The sequence below is a fragment of the Nelumbo nucifera genome, chromosome 3 (genome assembly GCF_055504915.1).
Source record: "Nelumbo nucifera cultivar China Antique chromosome 3, China Antique-T2T, whole genome shotgun sequence".
Lineage (NCBI taxonomy): Eukaryota > Viridiplantae > Streptophyta > Magnoliopsida > Proteales > Nelumbonaceae > Nelumbo > Nelumbo nucifera.
In genome coordinates this window covers 48,787,507-48,811,503 of record NC_142651.1, presented here as the reverse complement: position 1 = coordinate 48,811,503, position 23,997 = coordinate 48,787,507, and the positions used below count along the sequence as shown (strand labels likewise).

General features: G+C 38.4%; 1 protein-coding gene across 3 annotated transcripts in view; it reads left to right on the top strand.

The window, feature by feature from the left end:
• The first annotated feature begins 3,463 nt into the window (after nucleotides 1-3,463).
• Nucleotides 3,464-23,997, top strand: part of LOC104609549 (magnesium transporter MRS2-I-like) — a 37,527-nt gene continuing 16,993 nt past the window's right edge. For 2 of the 3 annotated variants that reach the window (XM_088900699.1, XM_088900700.1), the window contains exons 1-5: nucleotides 3,470-4,180; nucleotides 4,299-4,328; nucleotides 4,647-4,797; nucleotides 5,091-5,212; nucleotides 6,793-6,867. In XM_088900699.1, the coding sequence (XP_088756825.1) occupies nucleotides 3,938-4,180; nucleotides 4,299-4,328; nucleotides 4,647-4,797; nucleotides 5,091-5,212; nucleotides 6,793-6,867 (621 nt within the window). In that variant the 5' untranslated portion in view covers nucleotides 3,470-3,937. Of the gene's footprint in view, nucleotides 4,181-4,298; nucleotides 4,329-4,646; nucleotides 4,798-5,090; nucleotides 5,213-6,792; nucleotides 6,868-23,997 lie in introns of all 3 variants that reach the window. The other variant, XM_010275889.3, reaches the window with a different exon arrangement.

Below are 23,997 nucleotides of genomic sequence, written 5' to 3'. Positions count from 1 at the left end.
TAGTTGATAGCGGCTCGTCAGCCGACATCATTTTCTATGACACCTATGAGAGAATGAAGCTCGTGCTAGAGAGGCTCCAGCCAGCGGACGCTCCTCTCGTCAGCTTCTCCAACAGTGTCACAATGCCAGAAGGAAAGATTACCCTACCCATCACAGTAGTGACAATGCCACCCCAGGTAACTTGGATGCATGAGTTCCTAGTGGTGAAGGTTGACTCTCCTCTTAGCACTTGGCCCTTAAGTTTCCCACTGAGCACGGCATTAGAGTCGTTCGTGGGAACCAATTGATCGCCCACCAATGGTACATGGCAGCGCTAAAAGGAAAAAATAAGGAGGCCTTATCATTGGAGGGCCTCGACCGTCGGGAAGAACCAGCGAGCCGAGGACCTCGTCTCGGCTCACCTGGATGACTCAGCCCCAGAGAGGATAGTCCACGTTGGGTCCAACCTCCCCCCCTGAATGCCTATCTGAACTAGTAAGTTTCCTCAGAACTAATGCCGACATCTTTGCTTGGTCCGCCGTTGACATGCCCAGAATTGACCCTTCGGTCATTACTCACAGGCTGAGCGTGGACCCGAGCTCTGAGCATGGACTCTATGCCAAACACCTACCCAATCTAAATGCAAATCTGGTAGGATTCAAGAATCTCGGGTTGGATTTGAATTTACTCCGAATTTGCTTTCTTGTCTTGAATATAAAAAAGTTTAATTTCCTCTGGAAAAAAATTAAAAGTAATTATAACCAAAGTCAAAATTCAACTCTAGAATATTATCTCACCATTGACTCCAAGCTTACATGCAAAAGAAAAAAAAATACAAAGATAAATTTATAAGTTTTCAAATTTTTATTTTCAATAAATACACAATTCAAAAAGTCTTTTAAAAAACATCAGTATACATATAAAACACATCATATTATTATAGGGCATAGGATCATCTAGAAAATGATGATATACACTAGCTAATAAAAGAGATTCTCATCAAGTGATAACTTATACAAACTATCAATCGAAAGGACAATAATAACTAATAGGTGTAGGGGATCCCAGTTCTACTCAATTGGGTGCTTGGAACCATGCTATTGCATTCTGTTTGGGAATCCAGATTTACTCCTCACATTACTTGCAACAATGCATTTTGATGTGGCTGCTGTTTTTTGTGTTCAAAAACAAAACCAATCATGCTGTTGAATGTTGAACAATCTTTGAGTGCTTTTAGTAGGGGTGAGCATGGGCTAGTTTGGTTTGATTCTAAGGCAAGCCTAGAATACCTTGTAAGATTGGTTTTGGTCTTGCCAGTTCTAAGGTCTATCATGAAATTTATTTTTTCTTAACCCCCCTATTCTTTAAAAAACATTGTTTCATAATATTAAGAATAAAATTAGATAGCTATATCTGTTGTTGAATTTAGTATCTATATGTTATGTTTTTAACATTAAAAATTGTAAATGTGAGGTAATTATATAATCACAAATTGTATCATTGATAGTGTTATTATCAATTATATTATTGATTAGAAATCGCAGTTGTAAAATGTTGAAGCTTAAATTTCAATAATAATAATAAAGTTAAAAGCTTATATTAACTTTATTGATTAAATTGAGTAATTTAATCTGTAGATTATATAGTTCAAAACTTTTTGTCATAATTTAAATTTTGTAAAAATTACATTTTACATTACTTATTATACGCATTCAAATATTAAATTAAAGAAAATGATCAATTCACTTAAGTGGCTTAGATTGTGTTTGATTTGAAAGAAAAGGTAGGGGTAGGAAGGTAAAGATAGGGTTCAAGTGAGACCATGCTCTTTGTAAACATGTGTGCTTGGATTCAAATTTTCACATACTCAGAGTATTTTTGAGATTTATTTCAAGGCAAATTTGATTCCGCCAAGGGCAACCAAGGCCAATTAATGCCGATTTTTTGAGACTGTTCAAGTAGGGTAACCTTGCAAACCTTGGAATTGGCTTGGGTTGGGTTGGGGTCAGTTCCAAGAATTTGGAATTAGACCATACTCGATAACAGGTTGGATAGGGCTAGTTCGAGGCTAGTTTCATTCAGTTCGATTGGAATTACTTGGGCAAGGTTCCAAATTTTGCAACGTATCGTTCCAACACAAGCATGATACCTGGAACATGTAGAAATTAAATACGGGCCTAAAATACGGCCAAATACACTAACTACGCTTTAGGTCCTTTCTCTTTCATTAACTTTGTTAATCTATATTTAAGGTTGAATTCTCATCAATTTCATTAATTACTCCTATATTTTAGTCTAATTTCTATATCTCATTAATTAGTTAATTACTCCTAAAATTTAAGGCATCATTTTAAATATGAATTTGAACTTTAGCACCTAATTCGAATTATTTCTCATTAATTTTGTTAATTAATGATCCTCTCTCATTAATTTCGTTTTATTAGTGTAAATATTAAAAAGTTTAGCAATAACAAGATTTGAACCTTATTCATTAGGTTTTAACAACCATAAGTTCACCACTAGGCCAAACCCATTTGTTTGCTATGCTTATATGCATTTTTATTTTTAAGTAAATTTTCTCTTTTTAAAGGGGTGCGTTGTCAATAAATGCTAGAATTAATTATTAAAAATTATATATTAATAAATATTAAAATAAATTATATTGATTATTTGAAAATTAATGTATATATATACACATTTTAGTTATTCCATCATTTTTCAAATGTTACTAGTTGTGTCCCGATATCTCAAATTTTATATAAACCATTAAATCATGATTTTTTACATTTAAATAACTTATTTACAATCGTATAAAATTTATAATTATTGTTATTAATATATTTTTTAGGATTTATTTGAGTTTCTTAACATATTTATGCATATCTTAATTTTTCATTCATATATCTAAAGTATGTCCTAATACATCTCTTAAAATTATGTTTCCATTGGCCAATGGCCAATTGTGAGGTAAATGTGTCTAGGGCTGTCAATGGTCGGGTCCAATCCAATAAACCCGAATCAATTGGGTTGGTTCTGGTTCCGGGAATTGGAATCGGCGGGTTGGTTTCAAGTCCTAATATAGGGTCCCAATTACTATTGGTTCAAAACTGATTCCACCTAGTCCTGAACCGATTCAGACAAGACCCAATATATATATATATAATATTAAATAATATATATACATATAATGTATAATATATGTATATATAATATTTAATATACATTAAACATAAATATTTATTACAATTCTGTCGGGTCATACCTGATTGCCCCAAGAACCGATCGATTTGGTTGAGTCCAAAAATTACAAACAACATCGGGTCCGGGTCGGGGTCCTAACGTTTCATGTTGGATCGGTTCCGGTTCCAGTTTGTTCCGATCCAGACCCGACCCGTTGACAGCCCTGTGTCACATTCTTCCCGAATCCGAAAGAAAGCAATGGAAGTCGACCTTATTTATGTTAGAATGCGATCGAGCACATCTTAACACTTTCTAGTCTTCAGTGTTTAGACATGTGCATTGTGTGAGCTGGGACAGGGAGCATTGATGGGAACTGGCCAGAAGACACTGTACCCAGTACAGTTTTCACAGGTTAAAAGGAACACAATTTTAAACTTCTCATTCTGACCGTTTATTTATTTACATGCTACAGGGGCGTTACCTCCCGCGCGCCCACTAGCCATGTAACGACCTCACACAGAGCTTCCGTTCATGGTGATTTCTAGGTTTCTTTCTCCAAACTGAAGCCCTAATTTACACTTCTTTATCGCCAGAACTGAACTATATTGTTAGAACCAATGTTTGCCATATGGTATCGGATTCTCCATTGATTGTGTGAATCCTGCCTTTCGAAAAAAAAGACCCGGGGAAAGCTTGATAGCTTTTGCCGGTTCTGGGACTTTCGTGCGAAATTCAACTAGGGTTTCTGTTCCTGGGATGTAATTTGGGATGGTTAGTGATGGCTCGAGACGGATACATCGTCCCTGCGGATCCTCAAGCGTCTCTGAAGAAGAAAACAGCCGTCTCGAGGAGCTGGATTTTGTTGGATTGTACCGGTGAAGGGACGATCTTGGATGTCGACAAGTATGCTATCATGCACCGAGTTCAGATTCATGCTAGAGATCTCCGGATCCTCGATCCTCTATTGTCGTATCCTTCGACGATATTGGGTCGAGAAAAGGCAATTGTTCTCAATTTAGAGGTTGAACTTCACTTTTCTTGGGTTCTTTCTTTGGTGTCTTTTATACTGTTCAGTCACTAACTTTTTTGCTAATTTAGTTTTACTCTTTGGCTGTTTTGTCTTGGCATTTTGTATTCAGCATATTAAAGCTATAATCACTGCAGAAGAGGTGAGCTTTTCATACTTCTTTGTTCTTTCTCTTCTCCAGCATTGTGTTTAGTTGCTAATTCATGTTTTTTTGTAATATCAGTATTTTGGTGGTCTGAATTCTTAGAAGTAAACTTAACTTAGCAACTTCAGCGGCTTACTTCAGCTGTCACTTATTCATTTAGCGTTCTTGATTGATAAACTTCCTGTTTGAAAAATCTCCATAAGCTCTAAGTAACTTCAATGCTGACTGTCAAGCTTGTTTGGATAAAGTGTAAAGTAAAAGAGAAAAGCAATCTTCTCAATAGGATTTCACTATTTGTTTTGTCTCTTGCGATAGGTATTGCTTAGAGATCCTCATGATGATAATGTTATTCCTATTGTTGAAGAACTTAAAAGGCGATTACCCCCTGTAAATGCCTGCAATATCCAAGGAGATGGGAGAGAAAACCGGAGTGGGCACAATGATGTTGAAGTGAGTGAAGAAGACGGTATGTTATAGTAAATGATGCCTCTTTCTGTTTCCAATAAGGTTTTAGTTCTCTTTTGCAACTTAATGTTTGTAATTGTTTGAAGTTAAAAGAATTGATTCAGAACGACCCAAATTCGGAATGCCTATTGATTAATTATTTGTTAGACGAGGTCTCATCTTCTTGTCAGGATGTTGCCTTCCCTTTTTGGTCTAAGTTTTTGAACAGTTCTTTGCAGTTTCCCTCTCCTTCTCTTTTAGTGTTAAGTTCTATTATTGTTTGATTTCTTAACGGTGTAGAATCATGCATTGTAGAGTCTCCATTTGAGTTTCGAGCCCTAGAAGTAGCACTTGAAGCTATTTGTAGTTTCCTTGGTGCACGCACAACAGAACTGGAGACTGATGCTTACCCAGCTTTAGATGAATTGACCTCCAAGGTAAGTGACTTGTTAATTTCTGATGCTTACCCAAATCTCCTCTGGTAATCTGGTAGCTTGTAAGCTTATAATGTCCATAGTTTCCTGTTAATAAAGGTGGTTGGCTGATGCTATGGATTTTTTTAGATGATGTGATGCCATAGAGGCTTTTGCATGTACTGGTTTATAAATTCAGTTTGGAGGATTTCCAACCCATATCATGGAATTCCTGTTAGAGACTTAGTGCCAGATACTAGTAGGTTTCCATTTGTCTTGCTTGACAAAGAAATTGTTCCCTTGGCCTCTTTATGTAAAGCTGTTTTTGGGTTGGGGGGCAGAATTGAAAATACCGGACAGAATCTATTATTTTGTGGATTCAAAGATTGACTAGCTCCCTTGTCATTTTAGAATCTACCAAATAGATGGAAGATGAAGAAACACACTATGCTGTTGATCTCGTAAATGTTTTTTCTTCTTGTTATCTTAGGGGGCTTCTTCTCGGCTATGTTCTACATAAAATGGAAGCTGAAATGATGACAACCATGATAATCTATAGGTCTGCAGATCATGATGGTCTATAAGTCTGCAGGCCAAGTTTCTGAGGGCCCTCCTGTTCTCTTTTCTCTCTTTCTTGCTTAGAAAAAGATTCTACACTTGGATTTGGTACTTTGGTTTTTCTCCTGCAGTTTTAAACTTGTATTTCAGCATTACTAGGTTACGTTTTGTTAGGAATTGGTACTTAGAGTTAGAACATGGTGACAATTGTGTCTATCTTCATTCTTTTTAGCTTAGGAGCACTATTTCAATTGCTTGTATTTGTTAGATGTGGTATCTCACGTTGAGGTTTAATTTCTTCATTTCAAACTGTATTATGTTTTCCTCTATCACTTGTAGGGCTGTTCAGAAGATGTTGTAAACTGACCAAAGCGGACCGACTCAACTCGAGATGGTCGGTTTCTAAAATGGTTCGGTCGGTCTTGGTTTAAAAAATGGCATTCAGTTGCGGTTATGCTTTTTGTAACCCAATGTGAAACCGACCCAAGAATACATACACATATTTGCCTTTTGTAATTCATATATCTTATATATTTTTCATCTCTTTTACTTTTGATTGACAACCACTACTTTCTAATCATCTCCATCTATAATCTAACTGACAAAAACTAAATATAGGGACCGACAAAAAAAGTAAAAAGTTGAGTCTTCATAGGAGTGAAAACCAAAGAGACAGCTATAGGTACAGGTTGGACCTATATAGGGACTGGCTAACACTCAACTAGCCAACTGCAACTGGTCAGAAATGTAGGGAGCATATAGGTACAGGTTGGACCCATCGACCTTTTTAGGCTACGAGCATTAATTTCGGTTCGGTTTAACTAAAACCGATGTTAAATAAAATGAAATTTAAAATCGATTTTCTCTCTTTATTGGTCGGTTTTGGTTCGCCTCAAATTCAACCCGACTTTTTTGTTTCAGTTGACAAAATCAAGTGCAACCAAACCAAACCGACCTGCGAACAGCCCTAATCACTTGTTATGTTTTGCTAGCCATACTTCTCTTTACTGTTTAAGTTGTTTGATATACAATATCATAACATGCAGATTAGTAGCCGTAATTTGGATCGTGTTCGTAAACTGAAGAGTGCAATGACAAGGTTGACAGCTCGAGTTCAAAAGGTACAGCTTTTACTCTTTGTGGTATATACTGTAAATTAGATGGCATCAACCTCTTTTTTTATACAAATGCTTCCCATGCTGTTCACAATGTTGTGTGCTTTTTTCTGTTGGGGGTGGGGCTTGGCGAACATAATGGTACTATAACATGTATTTAGCATACTTTTTGTACCATTTTTGTCATACATTCTTTTCCCCTAATTATACACCTTGCCCTTTCTCAAAAAAAAAGAGAAAAAGAAAAGAAAAGAAAAGATAAGTTGTTGACTTTTAAGAGCACAGTGATGTAGCTTATTGGCAATTGGCTTTTAAGAGAAGTTGTTGACTAGATGGCCAAGAATGAAGTACATCTATTTCATTCCTGACGCGCAGCTGGATAGCATGGCTAGCAATGTGTTGTGACCAGCAGATCCGGATTCGGCTATAAGAGCAGCTATGTTATATTGGAACAATGTATAATTAAGAAGCAACTCATTCATGCTGGAGATGAGGATTTATGGATGAGTGAAAAGGTTTAGAATGGGTATAATAACAATAAAAGAAGTCTAGAATGGATATAATTTTAAATGGTGCATCAGTGGAAATCTACAAGACGTTTAATGAGTGATAAAGTGAGGATAGTAAGATGATTTGAGAATGTGCATAGAAATCCACCTACTGCAATAATGAGTGAATTGATGCCAATTGATGGTTCTAGCAGGCCTAGGGGAAGGCTGAAAATGACATGGATTGCAGTGGTAACAAAATATGAGGATTCATAATTTGACAGGGGATATGACCCTTGATAGAGTGGAACAATGAAACAGGATTTGTGTAGCCAACTCCATGTAGTTGGAGTATTGCTTTTTAAGTTCAGTTGAAACAGACATTGATCTACTGAATTATGGTCATGCATGTGTGTGCATATAGTAAAAACAAGTATGAATACTTTTTAGTACATTTTTTTTTCAAATTTCATATCTCTATTTTTATCTTTATTTCTGCTTCTCCATCTGACTCTTGTCCATCAATCTAAACTGTGAAACACCTTTACCTTTGAACACTATCCTTTTGTGAAAGTATAAGGTAAATTCAATTTAGCTAGAGTGCTAGACTATGGAACACCTTTAACTAAAGGATAAAATAGCTCCTTTAAGTATATTCAGTAATAACTAAATATGATTAAATAAATTTACATATAAAAGTATTATTTACTATTTTATTATGAGTATGACAGATATTATGTTTAAATCAAAGTTTCTTACAATTTATTTTGATATGGATGATTGCCCAGTGGCCATTCACCATCTAAACCCTAATGCCTCCAGTAAGGGGTTATTGGCTATGTGCTTCAATCTAGGTGATGCTTTACCATGCTGTCACAAACATAACACATGTATACATACACATGAAAACTCATATCAACCTTAGTCCTAACCAAAGCAACAGGGGCCTGGTCTCATACAAGCACAATTGAATAATAGCTATACATCCTTTTTGGGTTCCTTTACAATAAACCCAAGTGGTTGCAGCAGCAACTCCTGGTGTAGCAGACCTTGAGTTTGACTCTAGACAAGTGAATGACTTCAACTATGATATCTGCTCAAAGTAATAGTGCCTTCCAAAGAGGTAATGTAACAGAACATACCATTGACAATAGCGTCAAGGTTTTTATTTTATTTTTTGATAGCAAGGAAAAATAAGATTTTGTTAAAATAAATAAACAGAGATTACATCCTGATCTCAGCCAAGACTTAACTTAGTCAGACGATAAAGCAGCACAAATTTACAGAACAAAACTAATTTACAATATTACAGTGATACTACATCACCTAGATCAAGTGATGACCGTAAATATGAACCAAAGAAGCTCTAGACATTTCTCTAAAATTAGGATGCACAAGTAACCGGTCCATAATCAACAAAACAATATCAACCACAAATCCTCTAGTGTCTCTACTTTTGTCTTAAAAAAATCTTCCATTTCTTTCTATTATCAGGAAAAAATATAAGAAATATGGAAGAAGAAGAGGAGAGAGAGAGAGAAGAGGGAAGGGAGAAGAGAAGAGAAGAAGTTGGGAGAGTGAATCATTTTTTGTGGTGCCGAAATTCTTTATTATATATAGGGTGGCACTTAAAAAAGGAGAAAAAGACTCTTATGCCCTTGTGCCACTTACATAACATAAAACAGTATGAAATATTAGTTATTCTAACACTCCCCCTCAAGTTGGGACATAAATGTCAATCATGCCCAACTTGTCACACAAATCATTGTGCTGCAAGTGATGAAGACCCTTGGTGAAAATATTTACAAGTTGTTTTTCTGAGCTAACATAAGGAGTGCATACTTCTCAACTCACAAATTTTCCCAATAAAATGCTTGTCCTCTTCAATATGTTTTGTTTTATCAAGGAGGACTGGGTTGGCAGCAATGTTGGTAGCAACTTTGTTGTCACAATAGAGTGACATAGGGTTGTTAACTGTAAATCCCAATTCACCTAATAGGTTCTTTATCCACATGATTTCAGCAATTCCATGAGACATAGCTCTGTATTCTGCTTCAGCATTGGACCTAGCCACCACACTTTGTTTTTTACTTCTCTTGGTGACTAAGTTTCGTCCCACAAAAGTATAATATCCACTTGTAGGCTTTCTGTCATCAACTACCTTTGCCCAGTTAACATTTGTATACACTTCAACTTTCAAATGCCCATGTTTCTAGAATAACAAACTAGCCCTTGGGAACTTCTTGAGGTATCTAAGGATCCTTTTTGCAGCTTCAAAGTGGGAAGTCTTGGGATTATGCATGAACTAACTAAGGACACCCACAACATAAGCAATGCCAGGTCTAGTCATAGACAGATATAAGAGTCTCCCTACAAGTCTTTGGCACTTCTTCACATATTTCATAGCCCCCCTGATTGTCACCCAATTGATGATTAGGGTCAATGGGTGAATCAGTTGGCTTCACTTCCAACTTGCCTGTGTTCTCTAATAGATCTAAGACGTATTTCCTTTAGTCTCCCTACAAGTTTTTGGCACTTCTTCACATATTTCATAGCCCCTCTGATTGTCACCCAATTGATGATTAGGGTCAATGGGTGAATCAGTTGGCTTCACTTCCAACTTGCCTGTGTCCTCTAATAGATCTAAGACGTATTTCCTTTAAGAAATAAAGATGCCCTTTTGAGAGCGGGCAACTTCAATCCCAAGGAAATAACGAAAGGGGTCTAGATCTTTCACCTCAAATTGAGTGGCTAAGAATTTCTTCAACTTTTGTATTTTAGTCTTCCAATTTCTTGTGACCACTATGTCATCAACATACACTATTAGAGTTGCAATTTTTCCTTCACCTTTCTTCACAAAGTATGATCTAACTGACATTATTTAAATCCCACCTGTTGTACAACCAAGTGAAACTTACTAAACTAGGCCCAAGGTGACTGTTTCAACCCATATAATGATTTTTTTAACCTACACACCTTTTGCTCACTACCTTTGCAACAAAAACCCAGAGGTTGAGTCATGTACGCCTCCTCTAGGTCACCATTCAAGAATGCATTTTTTTTATGTCCAATTGGTGAAGTTCTTAGTCAAGATTAGCTGCCGGTGAAAGGAGGATTCTGATAGAGTTCATCTTGGCTATTGGAGCAAAGGTTTCTGCATAGTCTACTCCATACACCTATGTAAACCCTTTTGCCACCAATCTGGCTTTGTACCTTTCTATCATACCATCAACCCTATACTTCACTGTGAACACCCACTTGCATCCCAGTGGTTCTTTCCCTTCAGGAAGATCAACCAACTCCCAAGTGCCATTCTTGTGCAAGGCATTAATTTCTTCCTTCATTGCATCTGTCCATTCAGGTATGGATAAGGCTTCTGCCACATTCTTAGGGATAGAAATGCTGTCAATGAAGGAGAGAAAAGCACGATATGAAGGTGAAATATGATCATAAGACACAAAGTGAGAAATAGGATGATTAGTAGTACAAGATCTAACACCCTTTCTCTTAGCAATAAGAACATCAAGATCAATAACAGGAAGATCAATATCAAGAGGATCAAGTATATCGATAGGAACAAGTGTACTTGGCTGATGAAGATTTGCCTTTGGAGAGCTTGATGATGTTGGCAGCATAGTTTCAGATTCCATGGCTCTTAAACTCTGCTAGCTCTTTTGGTGATGGAGAAAGACATGGAATGGAGGAGGATATAGAAGAGGAGGTAATTGAACCTGAGCGTGTTTCTCCTCAACCCTACTCTCAAAGGACACATCAATGAAGACATAGTACTTGCGTAAAGCAAGATCATAGCATCGGTAGCCCTTTTGAGACAAAGGGTAACCTAGAAAAATACAAGGGGTACCACAAGGATAAAGCTTACCATGAGTAGGGGACAAGTCATGAGCAAAGCAACGACATCCAAAGACACATTGGAATAGAGGACAAAGGGGCCTTAAGAAACAACAGTTGATGTTGGGCCTTATACTCTAGCAACTAAGATGATATATGCAACATACATAACAACATCCATGTAAAAGCGTTTTGGGACATGCATATGGAGTAATAATCCATGAGCAACTTCAAGAAGATGATTTTTCCTCTCAACAACACCATTTTGTTGAGGTGCCTTAGTATAGGAGCTTTGATGAAGGGATCCACACGAAGCAAAGAACTCTGTGAGATTACCATGAAAATACTCCTTTGCATTGTCTGACTGGAAAATATGAATTTCAGTTTTGGAATTGAGTAAAAATCATGCATTGAAAATCTTTCACAATCTTCGACACTTCATCTCTAAATTGCATAGGATAAATCCAAGTATATCTAGAGTAGTCATAATCAAAGATTCAAAGTAGTGAAATACTTATAGTCAGTTTCAGAAGGTAGAGTAATAGGGCCCCAAACATTAGAATAAAACAATGTGAAAAGGAAATTCAGATCTTTTATTTCTTAAAGGAAAAAAACTTCTACAATGTTTACTCAATTGACATGTCTAACATTGTAACTCATTTAATGACAAAGACTTGAAATAACTCTAGAAACATAAGCTTTAATGACTCAAAGGAAAGATGACCAAGATGACTATGCCTAGGCATGGCTCTCACTAGGCGAACTCAAAGACTTTGCAACCACAAGACCGGTTTTGTTCTCCAACACGTAGAGACCATCCGCCATGCTTCCTCTACCGATCGTCCTTCCTGAGGTCAAATCTTAAAACACACAAGAAAGTGTAATTTTCTTGGATAGAGAGAAACGAGAGAGAAGAGAAGAGAAGAGAGAGGAGAGGAGAAGAGAAGGGAGAGAGGAAGATTCGATTGGGAATCAAAAGACTATAGCTGGCCGATCCCAGCTTAACATTTATATTAACTTAATGTGAAGAATAAGAGGAAAATACAATTATGCCCCTGGCCACTCCCTACTAACAAACAAATAAGAAGAAAATAAAAGGCACTTGTTGACAATATCTCAGGCTGTAGTAGGCCACTCCCTACTACAACACATGTTGTAGTGGTGACATGGAATGCAGAGGCCGCATTACCTGATGTAGACGCAAATGAAGTAGGAGTACCAGTAACTGAACTATCCATCTGTCGCAAAGCCCTACCATATGACTCCAAGTGGTCTTTGAAGGAATTCATGATATCTTCCTTAGGGTCAGAACCAATCAAGTGTTCCCGTGTAGTACCAATAAACTGAGTATCCTAGGTTTCCACATGTGCTGCATTATGTGTTATATTCGGCTTCTTTTGACCTTGCACTTTACCCTGTTCTTGGTTCTTCAATGCCCACTTGGGCTTCCTGTGAATCTCCCAACATGTGTCACGAGTATGTCTCAAGCGACAACAGTGGGTACAAAACAACTTATCTTTATCATCAGCCTTCTTGGAGTCACTTTTCTTGCCCATATTGTTATTACCCATTGCAGTCAATGCTACCTGTTGCTCCCCCACAGTTGTAACCATCACACTCCGCCTACTTTCCTCAGATTGAACAAGAGCATACACCTCTTGAACCGAAGGAAACTCTTTACTTCCTAAGATCTGAACTCTCAAGGGTTCGTAAGTGGGGTTGAGTCCTAACAAGAATGCAAAAACACGCTGCTGAGAAACTAGCTTCTTATAGGCCTTAGCAACATCATCATGTTTCCATTCTATAGTCTGATAGTAATCCAGTTCCTTCCACACTGAAGTAAGGGCTGAATAATAGGCAGACAAACTACGGTTCCCTTGTTTACAGGTTGAGGATTCAGCTTACAATTGGTAAATCTTGGCATAATGCCTTTGCTCAGAATAGGTGGTTCTGGCCTGTTTCCAAATTCCACTAGCGTTGTCTGCCCACATAAAGTTCTTTTTCACATTGGGTTCCATGGCTGCAAGGAGCCAAGACATCACCATACTGTTTTCTTGGTCCCACCTATTATGTTCAGCTGTCTCACACTTGGGTTCTTTCACTCTTCCATTTATGTAACCAGCTTTTCCCCTTGCTGTTACATAGAGTTTCACACTTTTAGCCCACTCCAGGTAGTTGAGGCCATTTAGAGGGGTAATTGGCATGGGAAACATCAAGTTTTCACCACCCATACCAACTGTGCTACGGGTTGGTGTAGTCCCAGATGAGATGATGCTGGATCATAGTTTGCCATTGAGGGAGAAGGTCTACACTACAAAAAACTGAATCACAAGTGTACCAGACCTGATCCCACACAATCAGAATGCTAAACCCCCAAGAATTCTACTTCTGGAATGAGAAAAAAAAACACTGTTGTAATCAGTCCAGCAATTAGGCTAATTCCACTACAGCAACCAGTAATCAGTTCAGTAATGGTTTGGCCATTAGAACATTTGAACTACAGCTCAGAAATCAGTTCAGTTCAGGTTCAGGGCATTAGAAAAGCCCAGAAATCAGTCACAGTTCAACTACAGCACATACTCCTGTCTAAAAAAAACCCTTACTCCTGTCTAACACCTGTACGAAGGTGTAAATTAAAAAACCAAGCTTCACTGCATTGGCCACAGAGGAAAAAAGGAATACATACCCCTGTCAAGCACCTGTTCGAAGGTGCAAACCCAGAAACTAACTCTCACTGCATTGAACAAGGAGAAGAAGGGTGTTTACAGCATCGCCCTTCTTCTACCAGGGCTTCCTTGTTGTTATGACCAAGGGGGACCCCAAAGAAAACAGTGGCAAGTGGCCTGATCAGTCCGATTAGGCTTCTTTGTCTTCCAAACGTCCAAGAGATCAAGAGAGAGAAAAGAGATTCTTTACCGCCCAGAACCTTGCTCTGATACCATGTAATTTTCCTGGATAGAGAGAAACGAGAGAGAAGAGAAGAGAGAGGAGAGGAGAAGAGAGAGGAGAAGAGAAGGGAGAGAGGAAGATTCGATTGGGAATCAAAAGACTATAGCTGGCCGATCCCAGCTTAACATTTATATTAACTTAATGTAAAGAATAAGAGGAAAATACAATTATGCCCCTGGCCACTCCCTACTAACAAACAAATAAGAAGAAAATAAAAGCCACTTGGTGACAACATCTCAGGCTGACAGCATGCTTACCAACAACTGTAAAATAAAATAAACAGCTGTCACAACAGAAAGAAAGAAGGTTACTGAGCAATTCAAAGAGTGAGCTACTGATGGAAAGTAAATTGATAGGCAATTTTGGAACATGCAACACATTAGAGAGGGTAAGGCCAAAAGGAGGGGAGATGGTTCCTTGACAGGCTATTGTGGAGAATGAACCATCAGCCAGTCTCACCTTATCTCTCATAGAGAGGAGGTTATATGCCTGAAACAAATTTGACTTACCAGTCATGTGATTTGAAGCTCTAGGGTCAATTATTCAGGGGAATTCAGATGTATGAGATGACACATGGAAGGCAATGGCAGAGTAACCTGATGTAGATGCAAAGGAGGTAGAAGGGATAGGGCCAAAATCCACCTAACGAAGTGTCCTACCATATAACTCTAAATGGTCATGAAAACAGTTAATAATCTCTTCCTTGGGATCAGAACCAGAGGGATGTTCCTAAGGTACCATGGGACCTGTCTCTTGAGAGGCCACATTTGCTGGAGTTATATTTCTTCTGATTCTGCTGAGCTAGCTTCTTACTTTGATAAGATGTTGGTTTCTTAATTAATTCCTAAGCCCACTTAGGCTTCCCATGGAGATCCCAATATGTGTCTCTAGTGTGCCTGGACTTTTGACAATGAGTGCACCAAAGTTTGTCTTTGTCATCCACCCTCTTCTGGACACCACCCTTCTTAAAAGAAACTCCTCCATTTCTACTTGTACCTCCTCTGACTGTCAATGCAACTGGCTTCCCCTCTGCACAATTCATCATACTTCTACTCTTTTCAGACTGAGGAAGGAGCGAGGAGGACGGGGGAAGAAGGAAGCTTGAATGACAAGACAAGGGAGAAGTTGGAGAAGAAGAGGAAGCCGAAGAGATGAAGAGAAGAGGAAGAAGGTGATGAGCTAGAAATTGCCATAAATAAAAGGCTACAGGTGGATGATGGGGATAAAATGGCAGATCGAGAAAGGGGACAGATGGAGGTCGATGGGCCCGGATCAAAAGAAGGAAGTGTTTTAAAAGAGGGGGAAAAAGGAAGGGAGAGGAGAACAGGCTCCAGCCGGTAGCAAAGAGTACACAACAAAAAAAGAGGAACCGCTTAAACAGGTTAACAGTAAATTTTAAGTTAAGGTCAAGACTCCAAAAGTCAGGTTCAAAGAGGGGTGTTTTTGGGAAAAGCCACTTTCTCTCGTAGAAGGAGAGCTCTAGTCGGTTGAAAACCAATAGTTCTATTGCTAGAACACACAAAGAGGAAGAGAGAAGGAAAAATGGATTTGGATAGTGAACATGTATAAAAACGGAAGGAAAATAAGAACCCAGGAAAGTGAGGAAGGCAATAAGACATTGGCAAGTTTGGTGGTGGAAGATAAAACTCAGAAACAATGAACAGAGGACAAATCGACAAGGGCAGAAAGAAGCAGAAGTGGTGTTGAAGCTTAGAAAGTCGTAGGAGACCATTTCTCTCAGTCGAGTAGTTGGGAGTCTGAACTGCGCTCAGAAACTAATAGCAACAAGAAAGAGGCCATCCTAGGCAGTTATGGAGAGGAGTCGAGGTCACCAAGGAGGCCTCTCAGGCTAGAGGAGGAGCAGAATCCTGCCAAACCAACTCCAACATTTAAGGAGAACACAACAGAGGAAGCGGAACCTGAAAAGATCGAAAGAAGCAAGAGAGGATTAGTGAAGAGAACCGGTTCTAATATCCTACAGCCTGCCCCCAGATCTGAAAAGGTAAGCCAAGTTGTTTTGCTGAACACCCCCTCTTCGGAAGGACTGAACAGGAGGAAGGAGAGAGGATAAAAAAGGGAGTAGGGGAAAAACAAAAGAAAAAAAGAAAGCAGCGAGAGGGGGAGGAAGGAGGAGAGCTGCAAAACAGGGCATATAAAAGAAAAAAGGAGGCAATCAAGCCTTCTTCAGAGACTAGAAGAGGAGAAGGAAAGGGAGGGGAACAAAGTTGGAGAAACAGGGGACAAGGTTAGAGAGGAAGAAAGAGCACAAAAATTTCAAAATGACCATAACATCTCAGAGCTAGTACAAAATGGAGAAGTGAATATCAATAAATTGGTGGAAAGGGAGGTCGAGATAGGGAAATCCCTTGGCTTAGTGTTATGGGGAGGAGAAGGCTTTGCAAAGATGGAATTTGAGAAATTTGAAAAAAAGAAGAGAGAAGAGAAAGAGAAGAGGAAGAAGATTCTAGAAAAAAAAAAAACAAGGGGTGGGACGAGGAAGGGGGAGAAGAGGAGGGTCTAGACAAGAACGAGTGAAGGAAGGGAGTTGGGGGTAGACAGGGGGAGGGGGAGAGGGATGACGATTCGTAGTTGGAATGAGGAGTCTGAAGGAAGGAAGAAGAAGGGAGAAAGTGAGAAATCTGCTTATATCTCAAACCAGAAGTGGTGTTGTTACAAGAAACAAAACTAAAACAAAACTGGGAAATTTACGACTTAAAAATGAAGAATGAAACCTTGGGAGAGGAGGGAGGAGAGAGGTGGAGCTGAAAGCTTCAGGACTTTCAGGAGGAACTGTATTATTTGGAATTCAGGGGTGTTCAAAAGGTTGGGAAGAAAGTGGAACATTCTCGGTATCGGTTTGTTTGTAAGAAGTAAACGGGTAGTGGAAATGGGGTTTATTAGACTGGGTGCTTAGACTTCCAGTCTTAACCAAGTATCCAAAGATGATTTGTTGGAAAGATTCTGGAGTACCCTTGATTTACAGCCTTGTAATGAAGACTCTTCTTCAGTTTGATTTCTAGTGTGTATCTGGTGTGTCAACTTGACAACCATTGGTGTTGAGGTGTACTTCCCTTTTTTCAATTTAATGAAATTTCTTTTTGATTCTTCAAAAAAAAATAGAACTTAGGCATAAACCTCTTGGATTGAAGTTAAGTCCTCACTTCCCAAGATTTGTAACCTGATAGACTCGTACATAGGATTTAGTCCCAAAAGAAAAGCAAATGCTCGCTGTTGGGAGACAAGGGACTTGTAGGCATTTGCATCTTCATCACATTTCCAATTCACACTTTGATAATGATCTAGATCCTTCTACATTGATGTCAAATCTGAGTAATACACTGAGAGACTTCTCTCCACCTACTTACAAGTAGGTGGTATATCTTTGCATAGTGCTTCTGCTCTGAATAGGTAGATTTTGCTTGTTCCCATATTTCACAAGCTGTTTCAGCCCACTTAAATGACTTTCTTGTAGCAGCATGGAAACCAAGAGCCACAACATCACCATACTGTTCCTTGCTCCCACCTGTCATGTTCTGTACTTCCAATCTTTGGTTCCTTCACTTTACCATTAATATACCCTATTTTCCCCCTAGCAGTAATGTAGAGCTTAATTCCCCTAGACCATTCAAGGTAATTTAGTCCCAAAAAGAATTACAGCCATAGGGAAACTTATATCCAGCCCCCCACTCATTCCGTTTTGACCTCTAGAAACCCCAGAAGTTGCAAAATTTTCAGAGGACATGATTCAGCTCACTATTCAACTTTAACACACACCCTAGGATCCCTCCTGACACCAAAAAACAGTCCTAGAAACACATTAGGACTGTAGCCCACATGCACACACTACAGTCTGGACACAATTTGAACACAGACCAGCTCCAATTTTCCCAAAAAAAAATTTTCCAGGTTGATTTCAGTGCTGAATTAACTTAACAGTCATAGTTCACCACTCTTCCAGACCATTTAAACACACCAACTTCCAGGAGAGACCACAAACATTGTTGTCATACCAAAAGAGAGCAAAAACAGGTAATTTGTGACCTACAGAAGTTTCATTCTCAGGTACAAGGATCACACAATCCACAGAAAAAGGTTTGAAACTCACAATTATTTGTTTACAGCATTCAGCCACCTTAATTCATAGGTATTTTCCTGGTACACGACCAAGAGAAAGGGAGGAAAAGTAAAATGACTTCTGTATCAGTCATAGGTTTATTTTTTTGATCTCAGCTGGAGAAGACAGCAAGGTGAAGGAGAAAACCTTGTTCGATCTGCTCTCAAGCTCAGTAGAACTGCTCTGATGCCACATTAACAGGAAAAAATAGAAGAAATATGGAAGAAGAAGAGAAGAGAGAGAGGAGAGAAGGGAGAAGAGAAGAAGTTGGGAGAGTAAATCAGTTCTGGTAGCACCAGAATTCTTTATTATACATAGGGCGACACTTAAAAAAGGAGAAAAAGACTCATGCCCTTGCGGCACTTACAGAACATAAAAAGTATAAAATATGCTATTCTAACACTTTCTTTCCAAATTCCCCAACAGATCACAAAAGGAATTGAGGACCAAAAAACTTTTAATTTTTGTTTCCAATGCAATTTGGCTATTTCAAGAATACCTCACTTGGAATGTCTGGCTCATGTCTCCACACAAAAAAAGTTACCTATCATAAAATCTCCACACAAAAACAGTTACCTATCATAAAATCTCCACACTAAAACAGTTACCTATCATTGGTTGAAAAGATGCAGCACTGGTTTACCAGACAATAGCCCCAGCCTAATAGCCTATCAAATGGTCGAAAGTAAGGATACTATCAAGAGAAAGATGTCAAGCAAACACTTCAACTCTAGGAGGAATTGGATTTTCCTAGATGCCTCTAACCTCAAAAGGATCAAATTGATTTCTGATTAGAACCTCATAAAATGATTTGATTATAAACTTTCCATTTGAGCAGTCTTTCCACCATCTAGCATTCAGATGATAAGGTGATACTTCAAGTCGTCAACCTTTTCTAGTGTTCTAAACAGATGTACACACTCCTCTATCTTGCTTTCAACAATGGATGCCTAGAAGTTGGACTCTATCACTTTTCCACCCCTCACTTCAAACATTCTTTCATTCTGTGTTGAGTGGGCTGATTTATGTTGGGCCGATTTATGTTTAGTTTGTTTTCTTTTAAATTAAGAAGTTGTTGGGCCTTGGGCCCATTAGTCTTTTATTTTTAAAAGAATTGTAAGCACTTAGTTGAGTTGCCGCCCTACTAGGGGCATCTTTGTAATATCCCATATTTAAGTTAATTATAAATAGAATGAGGGGCTGGCGGCTAGGGTTATGTATCACTATCCTAGTCGACCTTCTTCTCCTTTTCTTCCCTTTCCTCTGTCTATTGCTGAAACCCCCAACTTTCTCCTCTTCCTTTCACAAGAAGCTTGGCCGAAATCAGTACATAAGGCTTTCTACTCTTTGACAGAATGTTTTCTTTACCCCTAGCCAATACAACCTTGGAAACAAACCACATAACTTCCACACTCCATATCATTCTTCCCAAAGCCTCACCCCTCTCCCACTTTATATTTTCTGTAATCTACAAATACCTGATGAAACTTCACAATGGCCTTCTACCATAGGATGCTGAAATACCATTTCTTGTATCCTATTCAAAGGGAACCACCCCTTGCTTGCTTAATATTATCATCTTTCATAATGCCTCTCTTTCTGATCCAAACCTCCATGATCACTTCTCCATTAATGCATTATTTGTCACTCTGACCCTTCCAATGACCAACTCCTTTTTTGACAGCATACCCTATCCCATTTTAGCAAATGAAAAAATTTTCTCTCCCCTCCATCCTGTAAAAAATATCCTTAGATCTCTTATCTGACACAGCTGCAGAAACCTTGAAAGTGGACAAATAATAAATAGGTAGACTAGTCAAGGCACTCTTAATAAGGATAATTCTACCTCCCAACAGGAGATACCTCCTTTCATCTGTTCTTGAGCTTGCCAATTATCGGTTGCTATGTAGACTTAGCTGATGCTGCACAATTTTCCAAAAAGGAAAATAAAAGAAAAGTTCTCAACCTTACACTCCACTTTTGCTGCACAATTTTCCAAAAATGTAAAATCAAAATCTCCTACTCCAATCATAACACCATAGTTGTCAAGACGATGCCTAGGCGGGCGCTTAGGCGACAAGGCGCCCTTTGAGGCTTGCCTCACCTAATCTCCAAGCAGTTTTGTACTACATATTATAAAATACTTTTTTATTCTTTATTTTTTGACATATAATTATAAAATAGGCGCTATTAAACTAAAATATTTATTTTGTGTGTTTATATACTAATTTCTTTTTATTATTTTCTTATTTGTTAGGGTTTAATCAATACAAACATTGCTAAATGCTGTATTGAACCCTGAAAGACTTCAAAACCTGAATCAATAAGTAAGGAAGAACTTAAAATTTTGTCTAATCAACACATTTTCTACTATATTTTTCTTTTCTTCTTTTCCTATAATGAAAATAAGGGTTCAGCCCCTATATTTTTTGAGTTTTATATTCTTTCTTCTTTTTCTTCTCATTAATATGTTGATTTTCTATACTTTAACATGAACTCTATACTTTTTTTTATGAAAATTATGAATAGTTATTAAGGAAATATGGTTATGGTACCTAGGGAACCATCCTAGGATCTATGTTTTCTACATAAAAAAAAAAGAAATACATTGCCTAGGCGACTAGGCGACAAGGTGCCCCCCTGTTGCCTAGCCTTGCAAGCTAACCTTCAATCCTAATATTAATTCAAATCCTTTTAAGATTGCTCTTAAATTCAGCACTTGCTCAATTGAAGCCTTAAAATAATTCAAGAGTTATTGGCATATTGAAGATGTACAATGACCAGATCTTCCGTACTAGCTTTAAATCCTTAGGTGAGAGCATCATCCTCACCCCTTGAAATCAACCTACAAATACACCAACCACTAAAACAAATAAAAGGGGTTATAGAGGGTCACCATCTATGAAACAGTTTTAAGGGCAGCAATGTTGTATGGAACAAAGTGTTGGGAAGTCAAGAAACAACATGTCCAAAAAGTGAGTGTGGAAAAAATGTGTATGATGAGATGGATAAGTGGAAAAACTAGAAGGGATAGGGTTGGAAATGAAGCCATTTGAAGGAATCTAGGAATGGCTCCAATTGATAGAAGGCCATCTACAATACCTGTAAGAAGTGATCTGTTGCAAGTTGTGGGGCCTATAAGTGCTATTGGCAGACTATAATGGACATTGGTTAAGTTAGTGAGAAATGATTTATGTGTTCATAATTTAACAATGAATATGGCATTGAACAGAACAGATGGTGAAACAGGATTTATAATTTCATATGGCCAATCCCATATAGTTGGGACAAGGCTTAGATGATGATGGTGATGGAGGGTAACCCTAACACAAGCCTCTTGAGGCATTAAAAAACTTGGTACTTGGAGGGTTTCTTTTAATCAGCACCGAAAAAGAGACTGTTGAGATGCATGAAATTTTGGACTCCACTTTTCATTGAAATCCATTGCCTTCAAAATCTCCTCAAAGAATCCCAATTCAACATGGTCGTATATCTTCTCAATATCAACCTTGCAAAATATCCCTTGGCATCCTTCTATTATTCTTGAGTTGATGCATTCACTTGGGAGTGCTTTTTGGCTTAAACGGGCTTTTGAAAAGCTACTTTCTGAAATGGGGTTTTTGAAAAAGAACTTTTTTAGTTTTTGGATGGTCACCATCTTTTTTCTTCAAAATAGCTTCTTGCAAGCATGAAAAGCTAAATGGAGATTTTTTCTTGCCTTTTCAAACAAGCTTTTTTTGATGCAAAAATCTCGTTTTGAGCTTTTTCATGAAATGTTTTTTTATTGGCTTTTGGAAAGAAGCTCATTGGAGAAGTACTCCCAAACATGTCCTTCGTACCCCATCTAGGATTTGATGTTTTTTGGAAATAAGAGCAGCAATAATTCCATCCGTTTTTTTTATGTTGATAAATAACAAATACTCATTGATTCTGAATCCAAAACCTTGCAAAAACAGCAAGGATAAGACACAAACAGCAAATAGCTGACCAAACAAAATAATCAAGGAAATAGTCATTTACAATTCAGTTCCCAAACCCAAAAAATCCCTCTAAGCTTTCTTTTAAAGCCCCATCCTTGGCAAGTTGATCAGCCCCATCCTCAACTGATTCCCATGAGAGTATTTCTCTAACACAGTATCTCAGCCTCCAAGGTACATCTTTGCCTGAACAAAACCAAGAGACAACACGACTTGATGGTCCTTTTCCCCAATGATGTTTAATTTGCAAGTTGCAGCCAATTTCAAACCCTGAAGAACTGACAAAAGTTCTGCCCTCTGTGAATTATCATACCTCACCAAACCGGAGGACTTGAGATTGATTCTTCCCTCATCATCTCTCACTATCCCTCCAATGCCCAAGCACCTTGGTTGCCCAAGCTGCATAATTTTAGTTTTCCGACTTCAGAAGGCTTCCATACTTCCCTTTTAATCTGTCTTCTTCTGCTATCACTCACCAAAAACTGCCATCTTCTCACCAATCATTTATATAAACCCTTTGAACTCTTTTGAGCTTTCCGCCCAGTGTGCTATTATCTTTATAGATTCTATTAGCTGCTGTATCTCTGTGTATATCTCTTCAAAAACTTCTAGCATTTCTTTCACCCCATACACTTCAGAGTATAGCATCTCACTTGCATTTCCACAGCACCTGCATTCTTCTTGACTGTTTGCTGAAAAGGAAACAAGAAAACAGGTCTAGTATGGATGCAAGGGGTCCCCAAACTATCCCAAATTGAGATAGGAAGTGGTTCTAAATTTGAGAGGAAAAAGAACATGCAAGCAGCAAATGATGTCTACTTTCATCATTCTTAAAACAAAGAACAGACATATTCGGGGAAGGACACCATTTTTCCTTTATCTTTGAAGCCTATTGCATGTATTTTTTTTTTTTTTATCAATAACACCAGCTTCATTAAATTAAAAGAAAAGAGGGAATATGGATACAAAAGGGGAGATAAAATATCTTAGCTCCCCAAAAACAGAAAACAAAGGGAATGCAAAGAGAAAAGATTAAAAACTAGCCCAAAAAACAGACTCCCTATTCACTCCTTGCCTGGCCAACCCATCCGCAAATGAGTTGGCACTCCTCTTCACCCAGCTGTATTGAATCTCAATGTCCCTACCCAGCCATAAGAACTGTTTTTTTTCATTGTTAAAGTTCCACAAACCACTGTCCTCTGTCTTCAACCATCTAACCACCACCTTCGAATCACCTTCCAGGATCAAACGGCTGATATTTAATTCCTTTGCTCTTCGAATTCCTTCAAGCGCTACAAGGATCTCAGCCCTAAGAGAGTCACCTTCTCCAATAGGGCCAGAGAATAAAGCAATAACAATCCCTTCCTCATTCCTGAAGACTCCTCCAATCCTAGAGGGCCCTGGATTCCTTACACTGCTGCCATCAAAATTCAGCTTTATAAAGCCCGAGGGGGGAGGGGACTAAAATGGACAAAGTGTCCTCTTGCAATGTTCTTTCCTTGTCGGAAAAAATGCGTGAGTTTCTTTCTTCCCACAATGACCAGCATACCGCTGCCCTAATACACCTCCACATAGTCTTCCCTCGCTTCCTAGGCCAACTGAAAAAAGAAGGAGAAAACAAACCTTGGACAGTCTCCGGAGGATACCAAGAACACCCAAAACGAGAGAAAACCCACTCCCAAACAGTTTTAGCAGCCTTACAAGAGACCATGAGGAGGTAGCTAGATTCCCCATCAACTTTACAAAGAGCACATCTATT